The sequence below is a fragment of the Lissotriton vulgaris genome, chromosome 11 (genome assembly GCF_964263255.1).
Source record: "Lissotriton vulgaris chromosome 11, aLisVul1.2, whole genome shotgun sequence".
Taxonomy (NCBI): domain Eukaryota; kingdom Metazoa; phylum Chordata; class Amphibia; order Caudata; family Salamandridae; genus Lissotriton; species Lissotriton vulgaris.
This window is the reverse complement of record NC_141699.1, coordinates 752,158,069-752,181,718: the sequence shown is the minus strand read 5'-3', so window position 1 is coordinate 752,181,718 and position 23,650 is coordinate 752,158,069. Positions and strand designations below refer to the sequence as shown.

The window sequence follows — 23,650 nt, the reverse complement described above, 5'->3', positions numbered from 1 at the left end:
GCCGCCACCCTTTTAATCCAAATGGCGCCTATTCTGGTCAGCCCAGCCCATTAGAGGATTATAGTCCGTTCCAGAAAGGTAGTCCGTCATTAGCTGTCGTCCGCCAACTTCCTCAAAATCGGCTCGGGAAGAGGTAAGTAAATAAACTCCACAGCTCAGGATTTACGCCTCCCTCCCGCCGTTCGTGTTCTCTCCCGCCCCCCAGCTCCTTCGTCCTGCTCTGCCCCCCCCCCCTCACTCTGCCCGCAGCTCCGTGGTCCTGCTCTGCCCCCTTCCCTCCGCCCGCAGCTCCGTGGTCCTGCTCTGCCCCCCCCCTTCCCTCCCCCCGCAGCTCCGTCGTCCCGCTCTGCCCCCCCTTCCCTATATACCAGCCAAGGCTCCTTACCCCGCACCGCCTGAAAGGACGAGATAGCATTCAGTGCATGGTGCACCGGGAGGATTGATGGAATGTGCTGCGCACACCGAGACAGGCTAGGGCGCCTCTTGGGTAGCACAGCATTACCGGGCATGCCCCCTGATCACCCTGTAGTGAGGGAGCTCTTTCCAAGGGGTCATTCTAGTGCGCAGACAGGAGCCGATATGCTATTTCGCCACTTTGGGGTCTCTTCCGGGGTGGAGGCATAGGGGCTACGAGTAACCAGCTCCCACCTGTGACCTCCCTTTCTTTTGGCAGCTGCATCAAGGAGCACAAGTATCCCCCCTCATCCCTTAATTCTTTGGCTATTGTGTCAGTCGCTCCCCAGGACAGATGTAGTTCTCATATGTATGTGCCCCTAACATTGTATACTCCGTTACAGTGGGATCATGACAGTCAAGTTGGAGTTGTAGAAACAATATTTTAACCTGGGTTCTCTAGGTCGAGCATTGTTGATTTGTGATATTTCTCGAGAGGCTCCTGGTAGGCAAGGGGGTCCCGAGACGAGCAAAGGAATCCCTAGTGCGTTGTGGTGCACAGATACCCTGTAACACACGTTGTTCTCGTGTTCTTACTTATCTGGGGGAAGGGCGCTTTTTAACCCATATCACGAGCTTACGTGGTGGGAACCTGTGTGTGAGCCTTCCAGGTGAAGGCGGCGGATTGTGTTGGGAGACGTTACATGTAGTACTTGATTCACTTGCAAATACTACGGTTTTGTGGCGGGGGCTTAAAGTTGGTGTTCAGAAGTCGTGATTGGTATTTTCAGGGTAGCGTATTCAGCGTTTTTATTTTATTTTTACCCCTTCACCCTTTCTCTATGCACCTCGATTATGTTCTCTTCCCGAAGGAGCCATTTTAAGCCATGTACTCTGCGCGCCTGTGAACAAAAGCCGCCAGCAAAGCGCCTTCCAAACGTGGCGGATTTGAGCCGAAACCCCTCCCAAAAACAATCCATCCTACTGTTTGCTAACGATGAACATGTATAAATCCCTAATTCGATCAAACGAATTAAAGATTATTTGATTTGTTTTTAATCTTATGAGTCGTCCCAAAAAATAAAACGAAATATCCTAAAACCCAAATGGAATACTTTCCAATCCTCCTTCAGTGGTAAAGACTGCTCTTGGGGACCCCGTGCTCCCCGGGGGTTCTGAGCCGCTGTGGCTGGGAGCTGCAGTGGCAGCCAACATGGCCTCCTCCCTCGCTCTCTGCCTCTCTCCCTCTGTGCGGCTCCCCCCTCGGCTCCCTGTTTATATAGAGCCATTGCAGCTCTCTAATATAGACTCTGCAGGATGGGAAGGTGCTTTGGAGGCCCACGTCACTGCCTCTCCATTTATACAACCGGGCCAAAATTTTAAATAGGGAGACGGGCTTTGGCTGCCAGCAAGGGAGGTGCTGCTGCGGTGGGAGGGTAGAGAAAAGGATCTGCGGCGCTGGGAGGTAGCGAGGCAGGGGAATCGCTTATATATGGGTTGTGACAGTGCGAGGATGACTACAAATGGAGGAGGAAGCAGGGACTCTAATGTTGAGCGATTTGTTATGTTTGAGGCAGGCTCGGCGAATGATCTGCTTCGAATTCATTTCAATGTATTCGATTTGTGTGGTATTTCTGAGTTAGTGGGGTAGTTCGAGTGAGGGCAGGTCCATGAAATGAGCTCCTGGCTGGTGATGGCGACAAGAAGAAAGGCTTTAGGCTACTGCTTACCGGGCATGTTTATCACAAAGGCGGCTCTCGAAATTAGTTGCTTTGCTAGCTCTCCCGAGAGTAGTTGTGCATCCCCAGTCAGATGAACACTGAGATGCGAGCTTGTGCCAATTCAAGATCGCTCTTGCTGTTTAGTTATAATTGTGCACTGTCAAATAAATATTCTTCACTCTACGCTGGAAGTGGTAACATTCAGTTTCCGACTTCTCTTATTTTACCGGGCTGCTGCTTTGCAATTTTAAAATAACAACCATCTTGCATATTATTGTATGCTTTATGTTTAGTAATTCAAAAAACGAAACTTTAGCATTATATTACAGTGCAGGGTATTTATGATAATTAATGCTGCTCTCTGTCGTGGCTTACTCTTTAGCTTCATATTTAGTCATAACATACCTATAAATTGTCCAGGCACAGCATGTTAGTGGGGGTCGATATCATTTAAAAGCAAGGGGGTCCGTGTGGTAGGTGGGTGCGTGTGGCTCTGTGTGTGGGTGTGTGTGGCTCTGTGGTTCTGTGTGTGTGTGTGGGTGCAAATGCAATAGGTCACACATTTGCGAGAGATTAAGCTATTGGCATTGTAAATGACAATGCCATTTATTTATCTGTTTTCAAAAACAACACATAAATAAAACGTTTGTCATTTAAAATGCCAATAGCTCTAACTTTTGCAAAGGCGAAACCGTTGCATTGTAAATGCTTGTTGCATTATTGTCCTTCCTTTCCTAAATGTAAAGCGCTTTTATATCCTTATGGGATCTTGTTCGCGCTATATAAAATGTTATAAATAAATAAAATAGGAACAAATGAGTGTTTTCTGTTGTATGACAGGACTGCAGGGAGGAACTATACGAGTGCAAATGAGGTCACCTATCGTTTCTGCCTTCAAGGCCAGTCTAGGGAGGGCCAGGGAAGAGCTGTAAATTACAGCCTGTAATAATACGAAGAGTCAAAAGACAGCTCCTGTCTTAAGAGCTTTAAATCACATCCTGTAATAATACGAAGAGTCAAAAGAGAGCTCCTGCCTTTTTTAAGTCGAGCATCAGCGCGCATGCGCTGTCTGCAAGGCCTGTGGTAATCACTCGGACTGAGTGAAATCCTGCCTGCCTCTTGCCATTGGTTCAGTTGCGTGTCGCTTTTATTTCTGTTTTCCTTATTGGTTGCTGCTCTTGATACATTACTTCAGTTTTTAGGCCAGGAGCACCAGCCAATGACAGTTTCATTACAGTGTAGCTATTTAATGTATTTTTTAGGGGGACTACTTATTATCATAGGGCTGCTTCACTCGCAGTACATGGGTGCTGCGCTTTCTTTCAGCATGGCACCTGCATTAATGCACTCTTTTTCCTTGCACGCTCCTAATCACTGCTCCTCGCTTCAACACCTCCCGCCACGGAGCGCACATTTACGGTGAGCAAGACATGTGACCCACGAACTACGACCTTCCAGCACCTTGCTGTTCTTTAACTTTTATGGTGGCCACATCTTTTTTTCGTTTAAACTGGTGCGGCCTATCTTTAGCAAACCTGCTTCAAGGCAGATTTCATTGCCATGGGAACAGGGAGAACAAGGACTGGTCGAGAATCTTAGCTAATCCAGCCGGTGTTACATCAGTTTGAACACCGGCACAGCAGATAGCACTTCTTAAGAAGGACAGCCCTGATGGGAAACTTCCGATCTTTCAGTCATTTGATGCTCGCCAATGATGGTCTGACCGTTGCCATCCGGCCTCACGCTGCACGCTTTTGTTTCACAGGCTCGCATTCCTACTGCGGCCGAGATGCCGGTTTGCTGTCTTTTTTTCCATGAAGAAAAGAGGACTTGCGTTGTAGTATTTTGCTTGCCTGTTTTTCTTATAGCTGTAAATCTTCTCGTTTTGTTTCCTGATCCAGTACTAACACCTCGACAGAACTTGCCCTACTGTTTACGGGGTTTGCAACTCCTGGAGTAAGTTCCAGGTGTTGTCTTAAGTGGCATAGCTAAAAGAGGACTGATCATAGTTTTTGTTTATTAAACAGACTAGTGGCAAATTATAATGAGACAAAAGGAGGGAGGTACAAAAGTTTTTACCACCGTAAGTACTTAATCAGTAAAAAACAACGAAACTATTTGTGAAATTCTAAATCTTAATTCACTGACTTAGGATACATTTTATTGTTCCTTTGCAAGGTGCCCTTATAAACATAATAAAAATGGACATTATAATGGATCTTCTGTAGGAATAAAACACAAGAAACGTTGGGCATTTGGGGAGTTGACTATGCATAAGAGCGGGAATGCTCTCACACATCTAATGTTGTAGAAACATGCATACCTATCAAAGGTACTTTCCGTTGTTATAGACTGACAGGTCAGCTCTCTGCAAAAGGAGGAGTAAATGCTTTTTTATTTGCGAATGGGGATGAAACACCCCTCTTTTTATTAATGTAGATGTACTGGATGAGAATTTTGCACTGGCGTAAAAATAAACCCTTTCATTGTGGAGAAACATGCACATTTGCATCATGTAGGCCTGGGCGAATTTCATATTACGTCCGTGTAGCTCGAATAATTTTGGAATTCCATGTTATAATTGTTGTGCTACATTTCTGACATTAATTATTTATGGCTCTTAACAGTAACATGCCATTCGCAGTAAGATTTTACTGCAAACGCACAAGAACTGCTTTTGTTCGTGCTGCTTTAGCACCTTGACAAATGGATGAAAAATAATTGCAAACTGATGAAATATCTGGATGTGAACCTCTTCTGTAAGGAAGAGGTAAGCAGCTAATGCACATGCGATTCTTGGCTTCTGAACAAACACTGATAATAATGTTCAAATGTGATGGGAATGTTTCTGTGAAGCAGTCGGAAGCCCACCGGAAGCTGAACCGAATTCAACAACTCTCATGGAGGCTGGCAAACGAAGTGTCAAATAACTGGTTTTGTATCACTAATTCTATATAGGTCACATATGAAGCAAATCACTTCTCCTCCAAGTCCTACCGACATCAGTGTCTCTTTTTATGTTATATCATAGATTCGTTTTAATTCAGGTACACTGAAGTTGAAATGGAAAGTACATTTTTGGAAATTGTTAACAAGGAAACAGGACCTCTGAGATTAGTGTAGTACGTTCAAAGTTGTTAAATATCATGATGATTCTTCATTGTCACCACTCCTTTTTAGGTCGAGCATAGGCAGCGCATGCTCTGCTCTGCAAGGGGTGTTGTACTAAAGTATGGACTTTAAGCACCGCCCATGATTTCAATTGGCTTCTCTTACTGTCCTTTGTAATTGCCTGCTTTTAATTGATAGATAGGCTTACTAGTCCCTCTGCATCCTCCCATGAAGACTGCCCGTTATATGTGCTTATTTTATTAATGTTATTTCCCAAACTTCAAAATCAATCTTTTCAGGTTGTCCTGCCTCTGCTCAAGTTCTTGCCATTAAACCTTTGTGGATGCTTCATTTTTCAGCTTGGCGGTCACTTAATCTCCCCATGCCTTTCCCACACTACTTCATCCCCTCCCACAACTGTGCATAACTGACCCACTACCCCTGACAGGGCGTTGCTTGTTCGTGTTGTTGCTTATTCAGCTTTGGCTCCTGCTGTGCTGCTCTTAAACTTGCTTTGCCATTCCACACACCACATCACCCCTCCCACAACAGTGCATGCCCGTCCCCACCACCCCTCGGAGGTCACTGCTCTTTACGTCGAGCCTGGGCAGTGCATGCACTGCCCTGCAAGCCATGCTGTATTGGAGTATGTACTTGAAGCCCCACACACACTCCACCCATATTTTTCATAGGCTTGTGTCATTGTCCTTTGTAAATGCTGGCTTCTGATTGATTAATAGGCTTGTTAGTCCCTCCTTAGTACCGCCTTGTCTTCATTTGTATCCTCCCATGAGGACTGGCCCTTTTACGTCTTTTGTTACACGGGACGCTTTTTTAGTCTGTAAGCACTATTTTCTTTAAATGAGTTTCTTCTATTTCATTTACAACATGCTTTTCCTCCTACATTCAGCGTGCCATGCGGGCTATCACTTTCCAAGCAGCCAGAATCAATGGCGGCCGCTTCTGCTGTAAGGAGCAGATTGCAGTCCACTCATTGTTGAGTAGCATGTGCTGTTATTGGTATTTTTAGGACACCTTGTAGGAGAGGGGGGTGTAGCAGATCATAGAGAGGCTGGCCTCTCCGTGACCATTCCCTTTATATCTGCGTTTACCTAGTGCTCCTATTCTTGAAAGAACATTTACTTGTAGCATGTACTGAACTATTGCCTCCATTAACCACCCACTGTCACCTCTGCAATCTACCTCCTACCGCTCATAAATGTTCACGCACTCTACTGCATTCTTTTATGAAATGCGCCTCGTGCTCAGTGACCTCCGCTGCCCTCAGCGCTTCATAACTACCCCCTCGCAGAGCATCCTGTTCTCAGGCTGCCTGCCTCCTTCTGCCGCATGAGGATACTTCAATCTACTCTTAAATCCTACCTGAAGCTTGTGATAAACTGCCCATAAGTGTCAAACATGGGTTTTATTTCTAGTTTTTTTTGACGGTAAATAACTACCTGCGGAAATTGTAACAAATGGTTCCTACTTGAATAAAAAGAAAAATGACTCCTTAGTAATTTACTTATCGGGCAGTTATCTTAATGTCTCGTTTTACACATCTTTTTACCTCAAAGTAGTATCCCTGATTCTCTTTAAGCTTTTTTTTCTTTTTAACTTTAATGCTGAGCGCGGTGCCCAATTCAGGGGCACCGCGCTCTGTTTCAGCTTTCCCTAACGTGCCGCACGGCCAGAGAAAGGAAAAACAAGCATTTGCAATGCAAGTCTCGCAATTGCGAGATTTTGAACTATTGGCATTGTTAATGACAATGCTTTTATGTATGTGTTTAGAAAACCTGCAATAATAAAAGGTATTGTCATTTACAATACCAATAGGTCAAAGTTTCGAAAATGCGAGACCTGTTGCATTGCAAATGCTTGTTCTAACATGCTTTTGCCTGTGCCAGAGAGTCCATGTTATCCTTGTGTCCCTTTCGCTGTTGCGTGTTACTTCCTCATTAGTACATGAGGGACAGCGGAAAGGGAGGCGTGCACTTGTGCGCCATTGTCCCAACCCGATCACTTGAACCGGCGAGCTGTTGTGTGCAAAGATTGTTGTTCTTCTGTAGTTCTGCTTGATAATATGAAAGCAGGTTCCATAGTGAGAATTCTCATCTACTACTTGCGCGACAATTCGGACATGAAACCCTTTATAATCTATCTTTTTTGGGGCTAAACCTCTGTTTTATATGTGTATTAGATGAAACTATTTCCCCACTACCGCCGCTACTAAACGCAAAACTGTACACACCCTGGGCAAAAATTGAAATTGACTGCCAGCCAGGCATATTATTTTTACTGTGAAACGAATTAACTTAAAAGAACAGATGCAATCCAAGACTGGAAAAAAATCATCCTGAAAGAACCATTGTTAAAATGTCCGACATCCGCAGGGATTTGAAAAAAGAAGTTTAAAGTTTCTGGGGAATATTTCTTAACTGGTGGAATTGTCACCAGAAAGGAATCTATTCGGAGCAGTACTGCAAACTACGTATTCTGAATAGAACACGGTATATTTTTAGGACTTCTGTTGTTGAAAGGCTAAAAACCAGTGAAGCGCGAGGTTCAGTTGTAACAGCAGTGGAGCACCATCCCGGCAGAGGGTAAAACCTGGACCCGGAAGGAGTTTCAGTTGTCCCGGATATTGCTCATGTGTATTGATGGGACTTTCTTCTTGGTCGGGATGAGGTTCATTTAGTGGTTCCCCATCAGTTGGTGCCTCATGAATCTGGATCTGATTCACATCTCTTCCGAAATATTAGCAGTGTGGAACAAAAACTACTGAAATATCGCTAAAGCGTTGGCATCTTTTGGTTACCCTTCTTAAGTCTTTCACCCCTTTAATCCTTTACTCCATTGTTTTAAGTTTTAGACTCACTTGGGTATCTTGCATCTGAAATGAAATGAACGAAATGAAATTAAATATGTATTTATAAAGCGCGGTTGCTGCCCTGGGGCGTCCAAGCGCTAATAGAAGGTGTATTTGCTGAACAGAAGAGGTTCTGCTAGGAGATTAATGGTGGGCATTGAACAGGAGGGGTTTCAGCTGTTTCCGGAACGAGAGGAGGTTGGGGGTGGACCTGAGTTGGAGGGGAAGGGAGGTCCTATGCATCCAGTGTCAGGACAAAGACCCCTGGAACATGAATGCTGGGAAAACGCTATTGAAACAAACAATTATAAAAAATGCAGTTCTAGTATAAAGCAATAGAAATATGTTTCCAGTAATTAAACTGACTTAGTAATTCCTATTATCTGACCTTATTTAGCGTTCCAGTGAGCTGTATCTGTGGGATTTTAGTTCAGTTTCGTGTTTGACAACCTGCGTTTAAAGTGAAGGGCTGTGAATGGTAGCCTGGATCAAACAACCTCAGTCTAGTTACAAAGTGACCACCCCAAGCCAAGAGTGGCATATTTGATCTTAATCCCATTTATGCTGGCATGACTTTGTTTACCGGGAAATATGCTTTCCTATAAAATATCACTATTCTCACGCCCCGGGCTGATACGCATCATGGCCGATTGTGAAGCATTGTGTTGTATTTCCACTCAATGTCTGAAAACCAATTCGATTTTATTACATAGAATCACGTTAAAAAATCTGGCGGAGCTTTCTTGGACTACCTTTTGTGGTGCAAGGGAGAAGAAAGTGGTTTTTTTTGGTTAATAAGAAGTTAATACTAACATGAAGCTGATAGTGATTACATTTTACGAATGCATTGTAATTATATTTACCTTTTTTAGGTCATCCTTGGAGAATACAAATGGCTGACTTACGAAGATCTTCTGACACTTGCCTCCAAGTTTGGTTCTGGGCTTTGCTCAATAGGTCAAAAACCTAAAAAAAATATTGCCCTCTTTTGTGAGACCAGAGCCGAGTGGATGATAACTGCGCAGGCATGTTTCATGTACAACTTCCCAAGTAAGTTCTGTTTATTTATTTTTTTTTTAAATCTATTTTTTAATCTTTTCAGTTTGGTAATTTGAGGATCCGACAGAATACGCCTTATAAATGTTTATTTTATTTATTATTTATTTAATAGTTCGTATTGGTGAAAAAACCAGTGCACTCAACCTAGTGTAAACATTTTGTACTTACGCATACTACATTATATACTGTGTAAAACAATAAATAATCACATAAATTAGTAAACAAGGCACACTAGTTCTATTATTATTATTTGTAGAGGGCGATACTGTCACCTGAAAAAGGCATCCTGGCGCTAAACCAAACGTAGTCCCATCCTTACATGTAAGAACTTCAGAGATTACAGAACCACATCTTCAAGGCTTTCCTAATGGCCTAGAGATTGCTGAAAGAACAAAGATTGTCCTAGCTACTGTTCCATAGTATAGTATATTGTTCCTTAGGCAAGCGACCTGTGCAGAAAATGATCTACCACTAAGACCAGGTTTCTTACATTTAGAAACTTTGAGCAAATTGATATTCCCAGAGTATAATGATCTAGTTGGAAGATAGCAATGCAACATATGTTGATGCTGTAGGGGACAAGTGTGATGAGAAGCTCTATGTGCCATTCACAGTGCTTTAAACTTTATATGCTTGGCCATGGGGAACCAGTAAAGAGAATCCAGAGCCACTGACGTAGGGGAAGCATGGTCTAATAAAGCCAGTTTTGCAGTGGACGCTTGTATGCGATGAAGGTGTACAAGACATCTAGGTCCAGCTAAAAATATAGCATTGCCGTAGTCAAGTCTGTTTAAGATCATACTTAGCAACACAAGCAGGTGGGGATCCATTAGCTGCAGAGGTTGAACTTTATGGAGTACTCCCATTAGCCCCAAACAACTGGAGGATAGTTTACGAACATGAGTGGAAGGGAGAGATCATTAGCCTTATAAACTCCCAGATTTTGAACGGCCAACACTGTAATTTCATCTGAGCTATCCTTCAGTGGTCAACATTTTGCTGCCAATGGTTTAAAAAAAAACTCTGAAGAACAACTCATTACCTCAGCCTTGTCTCCTTTGAACTTAAATAGCTCTAAGCCACTGCAAGACAACTTGCGTGTATTCGTGGAAAGCTGCCTTTGGAAAATGTCTCCTCCAATAATTAAAGGACTCTGAAAAGTGAACCCAGATCTCATTACATCTTTGCCATCTGAGTTCATAACAGCCTTGAGTTACTATGAGATTGAGGGCTGGTTTTCACTTTCCCATTTAAGCACAGATATGACCAATAGTAACCTATTACATTTTCTTGAAGCCTTCACATGCATGCTGTCTGTGTGTGTGTGTGTGTGTGTGTGTGTGTGTGTGTGTGTGTATATATATAGATATATATATATATGTATATCACTCCAAAAACTATACGTTTTAGGGGTGTTCTAGTTAGCTGGACATTTCACTCCTACAAAACCATTGAAATTGCTCCTATATAGTTAGTTGTACTAACTATATTTCGCGCACCCGCAATCCACTGCTGATGATGTCACATAATAGATCATTCATGACTTGGTCAGTGACATCACTGATGACATCATCCAGTGAATGTGGTTTGCTTCGTTATTTAAATATGCATTGTATATATAGCAATTTGAATTGAAGAATGAGTGGATATATATAAATAAATATTTGGATGGAGGATTTAGTAGCAGTGTAATTGACTGTTTACTTGACCAATTTATAGTGTTTCACTAAATATAGTGGATAGTGACTAAACTGTGTGAATATCTGTATCACTTTGTCAGTTGTGTAAACTGGTTCTACAGTTGGTTACTAGCTATGTTAAAGTCTATATTAGTTATTGATTAGTTAACTGAGAATTTGTATGGGAGAGTGAAAGTGTGTGTGGTTGGGTGGGGTGTGAGTGACTGTCCAAAGATGTGTGAATAGTTGATTCAGTAGATATATGAAGTTAAAACTACATGTTCTAACAGTTGTTTGGGTGAGTGAATCTCTTTATGGGTGTGGTGATGAGCAAATAAAATTTCTCAATGGTACATGTCCAAGAAACTAGAAAAATAAAAGGCAGTGTATGTGTCAATTGTTGTTTAAAAACAAATATACATAAGACTCAATTATTGTGTGAGTGACTGTATGGATAACTTTATACCTGTAATAATGATTTTATAATTCACTTACTATCTAAATGAATAGATGAAGTGGTGTTTGTATAAGTGTGTAGCTAAGTAAATATGTAAGTATGATCCATTGTTTGCATAAGTGAGTAGGATGACTTCATATGTGAATAGGATGTGTGCTGGTGTGTAATATCGATATGGGTGTATAAGTATTTTTGATAGTGTTCTATTGTTCATTGACAGCATGTATGAGTGAATCTACAGGTAAGTGATTAAATGTGTGTATACATCTATGAATCACTGAGTGGGTTTTTAGATACTTGTATTGCTGTGACACTGGATTCAAATATGATACTCTGTATTTTACAAAGAGTGATGAAAGACTTTACTAGTGTATGAAAAGGTGTATGTGATTGTCACGTGGATGATGTCATCAGTGATGTCATTTGAGATGTCATCAGTGATGTCACTGACCATGTCATGAATGATCTAATATGTCACATTATCAGCAGTGGATTGCGGGTGCGCAAGATTTGGTTAGTACAACTAACTATATAGGAGCAATTTCAATGGTTTTGTATGAGTGAAATGTCCAGCTAACTAGAACACCCCTAAAACTTATAGTTATTGGAGTGAATTTCCAAGTGAATTTCCAAGATTTTTTAAAAGCTAATTCCTAACTATACAAGGCCTGAAACCTATGGTTTTTTTCAGTGAATTTGCAAGTTTTTTTAAATGCTAATGACTAACTATATAAGGCCTGAAACCTTTTGTTTTTTAATTGAATTTGCAAGGTTTTTTAAATGCTAATTCCTAAGTATGGGCCTCATTAGGATGGAGGATTTTCCGCATCCTCCGGGCCGGCGGTGGAGGATGCGGAAAATTCTCTGTGGACCCACCAAAGACCCACCGCCACATTAGGATGGCTGGTGGGTCCTGGTTTCCGTCCGCAGCTTTTCTGCCGCGGTTGTCTTACAACCGTGGCAGAAAAGCACTAATATGGTGACGGTGTCTCTCAGACACCGTCAGCCAGATTAGGATGGGCTCTGAAACATGCTTTTCCACGGCGGCTTTTCCGCCGTGGAAAAGCATGTGTAACTTCACTGCGGGGGCCCGTTGCGGGCCCCCTAGGTGAAGGGGGGGTGGGGGGTACCTATGGTACCCCCTTGCATTTGTATGCAGAAAGCAGCAGGCACCGCGCGGTGCCTGCCACTTTCTACATACAAATGCAATGCGTGCATTTTTAACATTGCTGCGGGTGCAGCTTGAAGCCGCACCCGCCGCAATGTTAAAATAGAGGATGTGACCGCCAGGGTGGCGGTCACATCCTAATTGCACAGGAGGGAACTCTGCAGCCCATGCGGAAGTTCCCTCCTACTCTATGGTGGCGGACGGACTCGGGTCCGTCCGCCATCATAATGTGCCCCTATATAAGGCCTGAAACCTATGTTTTTTTCATTGAATTTCGACGTTTTTTTAAATGACAACTTTTAAATTATTTTTTAAATTTTTTATACTGATTTACTACATTTTTGCAGGCAGGTGTTCAGAGCCCACGCCCCCTTTTTACAACACTCTGCAGCGCAACCCCTGGCGCGTTTGCGGAGGAGGAACTAATTCCCCATGCATACTGGGGGTCCCTGGGGGGCAACTAGCCTGAGGTAATTGAAATTTTTATGGTCCATTGTGTCCCCTAACGTAGACCCCAACGGCTCCATGTATGCACTTCAAGTACATGTAATTTCCCTCCACAACCGAATATGAAGACGCAAATACATTTGCGTCCAACGTTAACATGTCCTCTATCAGATCCACCATGAATGGATCGATAATTCCGTTCCTAAGTATGCCGTGCCACCGTCTTTATGTGGTGCACTTTCACGTTTTCCTGGCTCTGCCGAGTTAGGCCCTGATTTCTGTCTTCAAGCCACTTCTGCCTCTGCCTCTGAAAGCTGCAGCATGGAGACGCATTCCTGACCTCTGCCTTACTTCCTGCCAACCGAGCGGTGCCCGGCTCGGCCTGGTCTGCCTGCCAAAAACAGTATCTTGCCTTCAAGTTATCAGCGTAGCCAGCTCAGCTCCTCAAACACATTCCTGTCTAGTGAAATACGAAAACATATCCCCGACTGCAGAGCAAGGGCCAAGCCTTTCTGTCCTCCCTCATGAAATACATTGCTCCTGTTACTATGGTAGGCCCCACGCTCCGAACACTTGCACCTAGACACGCATACATTCAGTATAGAATAGCCTCTGCCCAAGAGACCTTTTCCTCTAGATTAAACATCCTCCAAATACTAGATATCAGATATGTTTAGGGACAGGTCGATCTGACATGCCAGACTTCTGTCTCTTCTACTAGTGTTAAAGGCCAGACCCTTAGCTTCCTCCAGATGTACGTCAATCACACGTCATATTAGCTGCACGAGCATCCAGGCCATAAGTTTCAGCTGACTCTGCAAGAATTCTCTAAACATCCACCCACTTATGACACTTTTCTGTGACGTTTCTAGTTCACGCCTCTGTACACACCCATGTTCACGCCTTTTGATTACGCACATGTGTTCTTATCATATACATTTCACTTGTCACGCCTACTGTATTCAATGCTATTGTGTCATTTTACTATATATGTCATGTACTGTGAATAAATCGTTGACATCTTTTCCTGCCATCATTGCATACCCGAACCCTTGTATTGATGGACTAGATCTCCATTGACTCGAGTCAGTCATTTAGTCATTTTATGATTAAAGCCCTTACGACTCAGACACCACGGACTCTGCCTCTCATTTGATTGAGCTATTCTTTTGTAACCTGTCTGAAATTATATGGAAAAATAGTATACGGTAAAATATTTACCACAAGCCCACCAGGAGCCTCCAGTATAAGCCAGGGGGCTGCATTGCAGAGAGGTGTAATGAGGCCACACCCTTTTTTACACTTCTCTGCAGCGCAACCCCTGGCGTGTTTGCAGAGTAGGAACTAATTCCCTTTGCATACTGGGGGTCCCAGGGGGCCAACTAGCCCACCAGGAGCCTCCAGTATGCGCCAAGGGGCTGCGTTGCTTTGCCCCGGGGCGGTGGTCCCCGGGGAAGTGTGGGGGGTATTGTGGACCCCCCACTCTTCCTTTTCACTATGCCCCGCGATTTGGTCCCCCCGGGGGGGTAATTTTTTTAAAAACAGACCAGGTTTTTTAATTATAAATATGGGCCTTTTTTGTCCTTGTGGGGCCACCTGGGCAGGCCTAGGGGGTCAGGGTGTATCTACCCTGCCCCCTTTTTGTGTTCTTCACGTTTGTTTTTCTGCTTTCTTGTGCCTCGGTCTATCAAGCACAAGATGGATGCCAACACTTCCTGGTAAGAAGTGTTGACAGCCAATGAGCATGCAGCTTTCTCGGGAAGGCATGCTGATTGGCTGCCACTGTCTGTCAACACTCCAAACCAGGAAGTGTTGGCAGCCATCTTGTGCCTCGGTAGAACCAAGGCACAAGAAAGCAGTGAAACAAAGGTGCAAAACACGCAAAGGGAGCAGGGTAGAAGCACCCTGACCCCCTAGGCCTGCTCAGGGGGTTCCACAAGGACCCCCCAATTTTTTTTGTTTTGAAAAATCGCGGGGTACGTGCACGGTACGCGTACGGTGCGCGTAGCCCGCGATTAAAAAAAATATATAAAAATACATTTTTGGGCCTGGGGGGTCCTTGTGGGACCCCCTGAGCAGGCCTAGGGGGTCAAGGTGCTTCTACCCTGCCCCCTTTTTGAGTTCTACACGTTTGTTTTTCTGCTTTCCTGTGCCTCAGTCTACCGAGGCACAAGACGGCTGCCAACACTTTCTTGTTTGGAGTGTTGACAGACAGTTGACAGCCAATTAGTATTCAGCTCGTGTTCGGAAAGGTACAGAGTACAGTAAGCTTACAGTAATCTTACAGTAAGCTGCTATAGATATATATATTTTTTCTCTTTTGATTTTCCCAGGAACTACTGGAGGGATAAACACCATTTAAACAAAAGGCCCTACTGCGTACCAGTCCCTACCATTTTGCCAAGTTTGGTGTAATTCCGTTCAGCGGTTCGGGCTGTAGCCGCGACTAATCGTCCTATGGAAATTAACATGGGAATAACACGTTTCGGGACCCCCCTTTTTTCTCAGCCCCCACTTGACGAACCCCCCCAAACTTTCAGGGAAACAGCGGAGCGGAGCGGGCCATCTTCTTTGAGAAATTCGCAGAGATTCATCAACCGGCGCCAAAGTTATTCCCAATAGAATGTTGCGGATTTCCTATTGAAACTAGGCCCTAACTATATATATACACCTACTGGCGACCGCCAGTAGGTAAGATATATATCATATAGTTGGGTATGGTAGTAATGTCTTACTTTACATTATTTAATTCAAACAATCTTTATTCGGATACATGATATCCATAAAAGCACAGGTGTATAAAAACATCAGCATACAATAGTTACATTAAAATGTTTCAGTAAAAAACAGAAAATATACTTTACATTAAAAAGAAACCTTAGAAAATCACAGACAAAAACCCAAAAGTTAAAGTGACATAGTTAGGCGAAAAACGTCAGTTTAAATGTAACATTTTAAACTAAACAAAATATACTGAAATGAACAAGTTCTAGTTAAATGAAGAAACTAACTTGTGCACCTGACCTGCAGAGGAATGCCACTGGATGCAGAATAAAATATATATATACTTTTTTTTGTGTGACAAAACATGAGATAGACTCGCCAACGTAATAATTATAAATAGCGCAAGTGCCTCTCCCAGGTTAATTGAGAAAGAAAGTGAGTGGAGGTTAATCGCATGGCAGGAAACTTCATTCAAGAATCCAAAAAAAGGATTTCAGTTTTGTAATAGAGGATTAGTAGAACATGCCCAGCCTCCAAGCCCCTGTCTGAGCGCTGAACCATAGCGCTCAGACCAATCACAATGCTGCTTAAGGCAGCATTGTGATGGTCATGGGATTCTAGGAGGCTGGGTGCTTTCTGCTGGAGGAGAAGTGACCGGTTGCAATTTGTGATTCCCTCCCCCTGCCTTTTCAAAAGGTTTTTGTACAGAACTAAATACTTTTTTGTGGTAGAAACCCCTTTTTAGGTCTCTCCGAGGCAGCGCGCAGTCGCTGTTCTAGTAGATGACTTTTTGGAATCGGCCAGCTCTTTTCAAGGACTTGTGCTTGTGGTGGCATCAACCTTGTGGGAGCGAGCAGCGGCGCAAAGGAGCCATCTGTTTCCAATTAGCGTGGCTGCGTCTGCTCGCTCCCAGCAAGGTAGATGCTGCCACAAGCACGAGTGCTTGAAAAGAGCTGACCGATTCCAAAAGGTCATGCTTCTTTTAGCTTTGTTGCTAAAATCAGACTTGTCTTTCGATTATCAAATAAGCATTACTCGTTCTGCCTTTTCCCATACAGTGTTAGAGCTTTATAACGGCCCAAGGATTGCTCAAATTCTCAGCTACCAGTCTGTGCTCTTATTGAAGAAGCCAGTTACCATGCCCCTTCTGTACCCCAATCTAAAATATATGGGTGATCAATCGCATACGAGCTACATCCATGCACAATGGCTTCAGATACTGATTCCATCTTCTAGCATTTATTTCACATTGAGGCCTGATGCTTTCCTTAACGGTACACGTAGCTAAAGCCTTCCCACAACCTCTTTTGAGACACTATACACAAGATGCGTAACGACAAATCCTCCAACAGTAATGGACATTTATATGGCCCCTCTGGCGGCGCTGGCAGAGTCTCGCGGAGCCCGGATCGTGTCTTATGCTGTCGACACTCAGCTCCTCTTCGCATGTGACAGAAACTCGGACTTTGATGGGGAGAGCATTTTGGGGGTGTCTTGAGGATGTATTCCAATGGTTTCAGCGGAACAGCCTCAAGTGCAACTCGGATAAGTCGGAGGTACTTTTCTTCGGTGTCTGTCGGTCCCGAATTGGAAGTCCTGGTGGCCGGAGGCCATGTTTCCCCCTTCCGCAGCCTCCGCAGTAGCCAAGAATCTAGGAGTGCAGGTGGATGCGGGTCGGTCATTTAAACCGCAGGTGCTTGGCCTAGTGGGCAAATGCTTTGGCCTCCTGAAAATGCTCAGGAAATTCCTGCCCCTTCTGTCTCTGGATCACAGAAGAATTACAGTACAGGCATTGATTGGTTCCCGTCTGGATTATGCCGACGTGCTTTACCTCGGCCTTCCGGACTTTCTTCTAACGCGTCACCAAATTGTTCAAAACTCGGCAGCGCGGGCCATCTTTGGCCTCCATAGTAAGCATGAGCGGATTTTGCGGATTGGCAATCCGCGAATTTTGCGGATTTGCGGATTCGCAATCCGCAAAATCCGCGAATTCCCGCGAATTTGCGGATTTTTTTTTTTTTTGTGTTCGCCCGTGTTTCTGCCAGTTCGCGAGGGTTTTTACAATTTCGCAATTTGCGAACTTACCTGTCGGGTCGCAAGTTTTGCGAACTTGTTGTTTCTACGTGTCCAGCCTGTTTGGGACACTCTTCTTCATCACTGCCACTCTCTGTCACCACTGCCACTCTCTGACTACTCATGCCACCCTCTGGCCCACCCATGCCACCCTCTGTTTCATCACTACACCCTCTGGTTGTCCAGTGTACATTATTTTCGGCAAAGCAAAGCACACCTTCCCTGCCTCAAGTGACCTGAATTAATTTGGGGCTGATTAATGTGTCACAGAATATTTTTTTAGCTGGCACCTGCTTCCTTAGTGCGCCCTGATTAGTGATCTTTTGCACTTGCTAAGTGCTTTCATTGTTGCAAAATTAGTTACAACACCTGCCCTGCCCCAACTGACAATAATGAATTAGGGGCTGATTAATGGATTTTAACTTCCAGCCTGGCTCCTGCTTGTCTCCCTTAGCTGTAATTCAGGACCTTTGTGGCATATGTGTAACTATTCTGAGGTTCAGAGCAGGGTCACATAATAGTTTCAACTGGCAACTGAACTCTGGAGGGGCCCCTCAGGAAGCCCTACAGGAAATGGCTACTAATGATGTGCCTGAACTTTTGAACCTGGTAAGTAGTTACTTTCAGTTTTGCCAAGATCGTATTTCTGCAATTTCGCACTTATTCGCGGGGCGCGAACTCACGCTAACAGTGCGAGCAGCGCGAGCAAAATCCGCTGCTCGCGGATTTGCGGATTTTGCGGGAAATTCGCAAATCTCGCGGATTGCGGATTTCCCGAAAATCCGCAAAATCCGCGAGCGGAACGGATTTTCCGCCCACACCTACTCCATAGGAGATCGAGTGCGAGTGATCTTTTAAGAACATTGAACTGGCTGCCTATTAGAAAGCGCATTGTTTTTAAAGCGCTTACTTTGGCTTTCAAGGCACTTCACAGTACTGGTGCCCAGTATATTAGTAAACGGTTGGTGTTCTATCAGCCTTCAAGGGCACTTAGGTCAGCTTCTCTCGCCTTGGCCACTGTTCCAACTATCAGGCGGGCCCGGTGTGGCGGCCGTTCTTTTCAAAGCTTGGCGCCACAGCTGTGGAATGCCCTTCCGCTGTCTTTGAGGACTAATGTCATTCTTTTGGCATTTAGGAAGAACCTCAAATCCTGGCTATTTGTCCAGTAGCTTCTTCTTTGTCTGGCTCCTCTGTTCTGTACCGCTCTGGGTTTTTTATTAGCGCCGGGAGACTCCCCGTAGTAGCTGAGCGCTATACAAGACAAATTTTAACATAACATTCATTTTTGCAGACAATCGATACCATATTCTGAACATCGTATTTAATCAAGTATTTCTGCTTAACTGCTGGCAGACGAACTGTAAAATCTGGCACTATTCAAATTTCAATTCTATTGCAAGACTGGAGGCTCCATTATAACCAGGGCTGCTGGCAAAAAAACAATTTCGAAGTCGTGCTTGTCCCCCATAAATATGAATTTGCCGCACTTCTACACACGCCATCTGCAAATTATGCAGCAGATGTTAAATTAACAAAACATGTTTCCAGATCAAATGGATAAAAAGTTGAGAACAAGCATTGGCATAGCCAATAGGTCTTGCCTTTGGGAACTTATAAGTTACATTATATATAGGTATGGAGCAATTAGAAAAATATTTTTTGAAAGCCCATCCAACATATAACAGACGAGAGTGAGCAGTGGACGTTCAATAGGTTTTCAATTGTTCATCCCATTTCAGAAGTCCATTTTATAGACAAAGGCATGGTATAATGATAGAAGCACAGCTTGAAGTGGCAGGATACCCGAATGACTGATAAAGAATGGATGTGACTAGGATTTGAAAATAATATAAGATTCCTTTGTAATTACCAATAAGCAATAAATCCTCGTTAATTCGTCGATTTCAAAGAATGGATGTATCCGTTTCATAGCAAGTTTCAGCATGAGACTATTCTGTTGGTGACCGAGAAACCTGATATCCTACTGTTAACAGAAACCTGGCTAACACAGGATTCCTCCCCTGACATGCTAGCAGCATTGCCTAGCGACTTCTACATTCTCCAAGCCAACCGCCCGCCCCGCCCTCAGAGAAAACAGGGGGGTGGGGGCAGCTATAGTTCACCAAGATCTGAAATTCTCAGCACTTATTCCCCTCGACTTACCACAAGTAGACAACCTAGTGATTAAACTAGAATCCGACTCTGCCCCTCTGGTCTATGTTATACTTTACAGACCACCACAGAACATGCCACAGTTCCCTCAGTCTCTGAGTGAGCAGATGACACATCTCATAACAAATCACACGAAAATACTACTGATTGGGGATTTCAATTACTGGGCCAATGACCCAGCAGGTGGACCTCACTCAGCAGAATTAACAGACTTACTTAAGGGGCTCAGTCAGCACATCACCACCGCTACGTACATCAAAGGGCATACACTAGACCAGGTCTGGTCTACCAACCTGATTATGACTAATTCAGATGCGACTCCCTGTATTTGGTCTGACCACCATCTCATTAAATTTTCAATAAACAATCAACAAATCTAAAATGTCTCTACCTGATCCTGGATCATTTAGGAGCTGGAACACCATCGACTAATGTCAATTCTTAGAATTGTTGACCAACACAATCCCCATCATCCAATCCTCTATCGATGCAAGTGAAAGAAAACGATCTGACTGGTTTTTGACAGCCAGCAATAAACATGCCCCACTTAGGAAAGTACAACGAGCAAGTCGCCACGAAGCCCAGAGATGGTTTTCCTCTAACCTAAAAAAAATTAAAACTTGCTCTGCGTCAAGCGGAAAGGAAGTGGATAAGTAAATACTCACCTGATGACAAAAGCACCTATCTAACAGCCCTCAAAACTTACAAAAAAACTATACTGTCCACAAAGGTTGAAGATTTTTCATCTAAAATCATCACCTCTACAAACGGATCAAAAGATATCTTCTCAGTAATTAATGAATTATCCAACCCGGACAGTGACGTTAAAATATACACCCCCGCAATCGCTATCCGACTCCTTGAACAACTTCTTCATTGACAAAATCAAAGCTATTAAAGCAAGTATTCCCCATATGCTCAAGTCCTACGTGTCCAATTAAACCAAAAAACTTGCACAGAACAGATCCCAGTGATGAGTCCAGAAGTACTCAAAGACCTATTGAACAAAGTAAAATCTGGCTCTCCCAGGGACTGCTGTCCGCCCTTGGATCTTTAAGGGAAGCCTTTACTGCCTGCCCGAACCCAGCCATGGCCCTTTTAAACGAGTCATTGTCCCAGGGTTACGTACCTGATGCCTTTAAAGAGGTGTTTCTTACCCCCCTCCTGAAAAAGCCAGGAGCTGATTCCGGAACTCTAGCCAACTACCAACCTATCTCACTGCTTCCTTACCTGGCTAAACTACTCGAAGCCCATATAGCCAAAAGCCTATCTGCCTTTTTGGAGCAGTCTGATTATCTGAACACATATCAAGCAGGGTTCCGCCCAGCTCACTCCAGAGTCAGTGATACTGTCAGTCTTGGACACCCTGCGAGAGAAGGCAGACCATGGATACCCTCAAGCCCTGGTGCTGCTGGATCTGTCCGCTACTTTTGACACTGTCGACCAAATCATCCTGGTCGACCACGCCAAAGATGCAGGAATCCAAGGAGCAGCCCTTGAATAGATTAGCTCCTTCCTAACAAACCGAATTCACGCGGTTTGCCTAGGAAATGTCACAACCCCCAAAATTAAAAATACATGCGGCATTCCCCAGGGTTCCTCACTCTCCCCTTACCTATTCAATCTGTACCTTCTCCCTCTGATCTCCCCTGAAAGAAAGGAAAGTCCAAACCTTCAATTATGCAGATGACTTCCAACTAGTGTGCCCTATTAATGACTCCCCTACCACTGTTCACAAATTCCAGACGATGATGCTGTTCCTCCGTGACTGGATGAACAGCAACCACCTGAAGTTAAATCCGGACAAAACTTAGGTGATCCTTACGAGAGGCTCACTGAACCCCTGGAGCTCCAAGTTCTGGCCCAAAGAACTGGGATAGCCTCCAATTCCTTCCATATCTGCCAAAACCCTGGGAGTCATAATCAACAATAACCTTACCATGAAAACTCAAATAGGATCCGTGATTTCAACATGTTGCTTCCAATTAAGGAAAATAAAGAAAATCGGAAGGTTCCTTACACAGGAAGCAAAAATACAGGCAGTACTCTCTATGGTGATATCCCACGTCGATTACGCCAACTCACTATACTTTGGCACCCCGGCCTATCTCACCAATCGTCTTCAAATGGTCCAGAACCAGGCGGCCAGACAGATTTTTCAGGAAAACAGGTGCCAACATATTACCCCTCTCTTGAAGAAGTTACACTGGCTTCCAATAATCCAGGTGGCATGCATTATCTTTAAATCCCTGAATAGCAAAAACCCCAAATTCATCAACAGCTTGATCCAACAGGTACACTCCGACCCCACCATGCGATCCGCTTATATGCATCTCCTGACCATACCTCCCTTTAGACTAAAACGCTTTGGTGGGACAAGGTTCTCCCACTAGGCCCCAAATACTGGATCGCCGTACCTCTTGAGATCAGATCTTGCACAGACCTCATGACTTTTAGCAAACTCTTAAAAACATGGTTATACAGACAGGCATACAAGTAACATCTCAGTCCAACACCGTCAGAGTAGCACCAAGAAACCAATCCGGTGTACGTGCGCTCTGCAAATAAAGTTTAACATAACATATTCTCCATAACCTTTGCAAATCTCTGCTGAGCTTAAAAAACAAGACATTACCTCCTAATTATTTATACGAGAATGCAAGAAACCTTCCACGCATGACTAGCCCCTAAACTGATTTGTTTTTATTTGAGAATAATCATCTGTGCAACAAATTATAAACCTAGGTTGTCTAAACATCACTATTGGAATGAAAGTAAACAGCAGGAAATTGAACACCACACACAGGGCCTATGTTCAATAATGTCATTGTGGCTTAACATTTGTAGGGGACGCTGTTCGAAAGTTTATTTATTCACAGATATTTGTAATACGGCAGTCTAAAAGTTAAACATTTTGCCAATACCTTGCAGACAATGGCCAGTAGATGGAGCTCAAGTACAGTACAAGAACATCTCGCTGAATAATTTGAGCAGGGTTATGAAAATGCTAAACATTGCACAATGAATAACTGTTTCATGTCATGGTAGTTTAGGAAACCTTGTGGCTGAAATATACTTTTAATACTGTAAAGTGAAAGGGGACCTGCTCCGGGTTTAGTAGCATAGTCAAAGCAGTAGATAATATTGCATTGGCAAGGGCTGTTACAAAGAGCGAAATCATGGCATTGCTGTTTAGTGACGATGTTAAGAGCCTATTGTGGAAATGAGAGAAGCTGTGGGCGAAATCCCTCACTACCTCTTCTAAGACTGCAAATAGCCAACAGGCGCGGCCACGCTAATTACCCACAGATGGCCCCTGCGGTCCACTATAATTCAGTCTTTCACCGTTTCGTTCTTCTGCCCATCAATATTCACACCTATGTATCCATCTCCAAACCTATCATCTATCCAGCCGTCCATCCGTTCAGTCATCCTTCTCTTCATCCACCCTTTCACTCATCCACCCGTTCACTCATCCATCCTTTGTCATCCATCCTTGTACTTAATCTAGCCATTTTTATTTTCACTCTATTCACCCATTCTTTCACTCAGCCATTCATCTTTTTGCCCTTCCTTCCGCCCAATCACTCACCCATGCATCCAACCTTTCACTCATCCATCCTTTTTCATTCATCCATCCACCCTTTCATTTATCCATTAATCATCCATCCTCCCTTTCACTCACCAACCAGTTTCTCATCATCCGTTCTTCCAATTATCCTTTCCCTTATCCATCCTTTCCCTTATCCATCCTTCCCCTCATCCATCCTTCCCCTC

The 23,650-nt window shown here is 43.8% G+C and overlaps 1 protein-coding gene across 1 annotated transcript in view; it reads left to right on the top strand.

Moving 5' to 3' along the window:
* ACSL3 (acyl-CoA synthetase long chain family member 3) overlaps nucleotides 1-23,650 on the top strand; it is a 569,394-nt gene that overhangs the window by 186,477 nt on the left and 359,267 nt on the right. Inside the window, exon 3 of the mRNA XM_086943874.1 lies at nucleotides 8,967-9,144. Within this exon, the coding sequence (XP_086800000.1) occupies nucleotides 8,967-9,144 (178 nt within the window). The remainder of the gene's footprint in view (nucleotides 1-8,966; nucleotides 9,145-23,650) is intronic.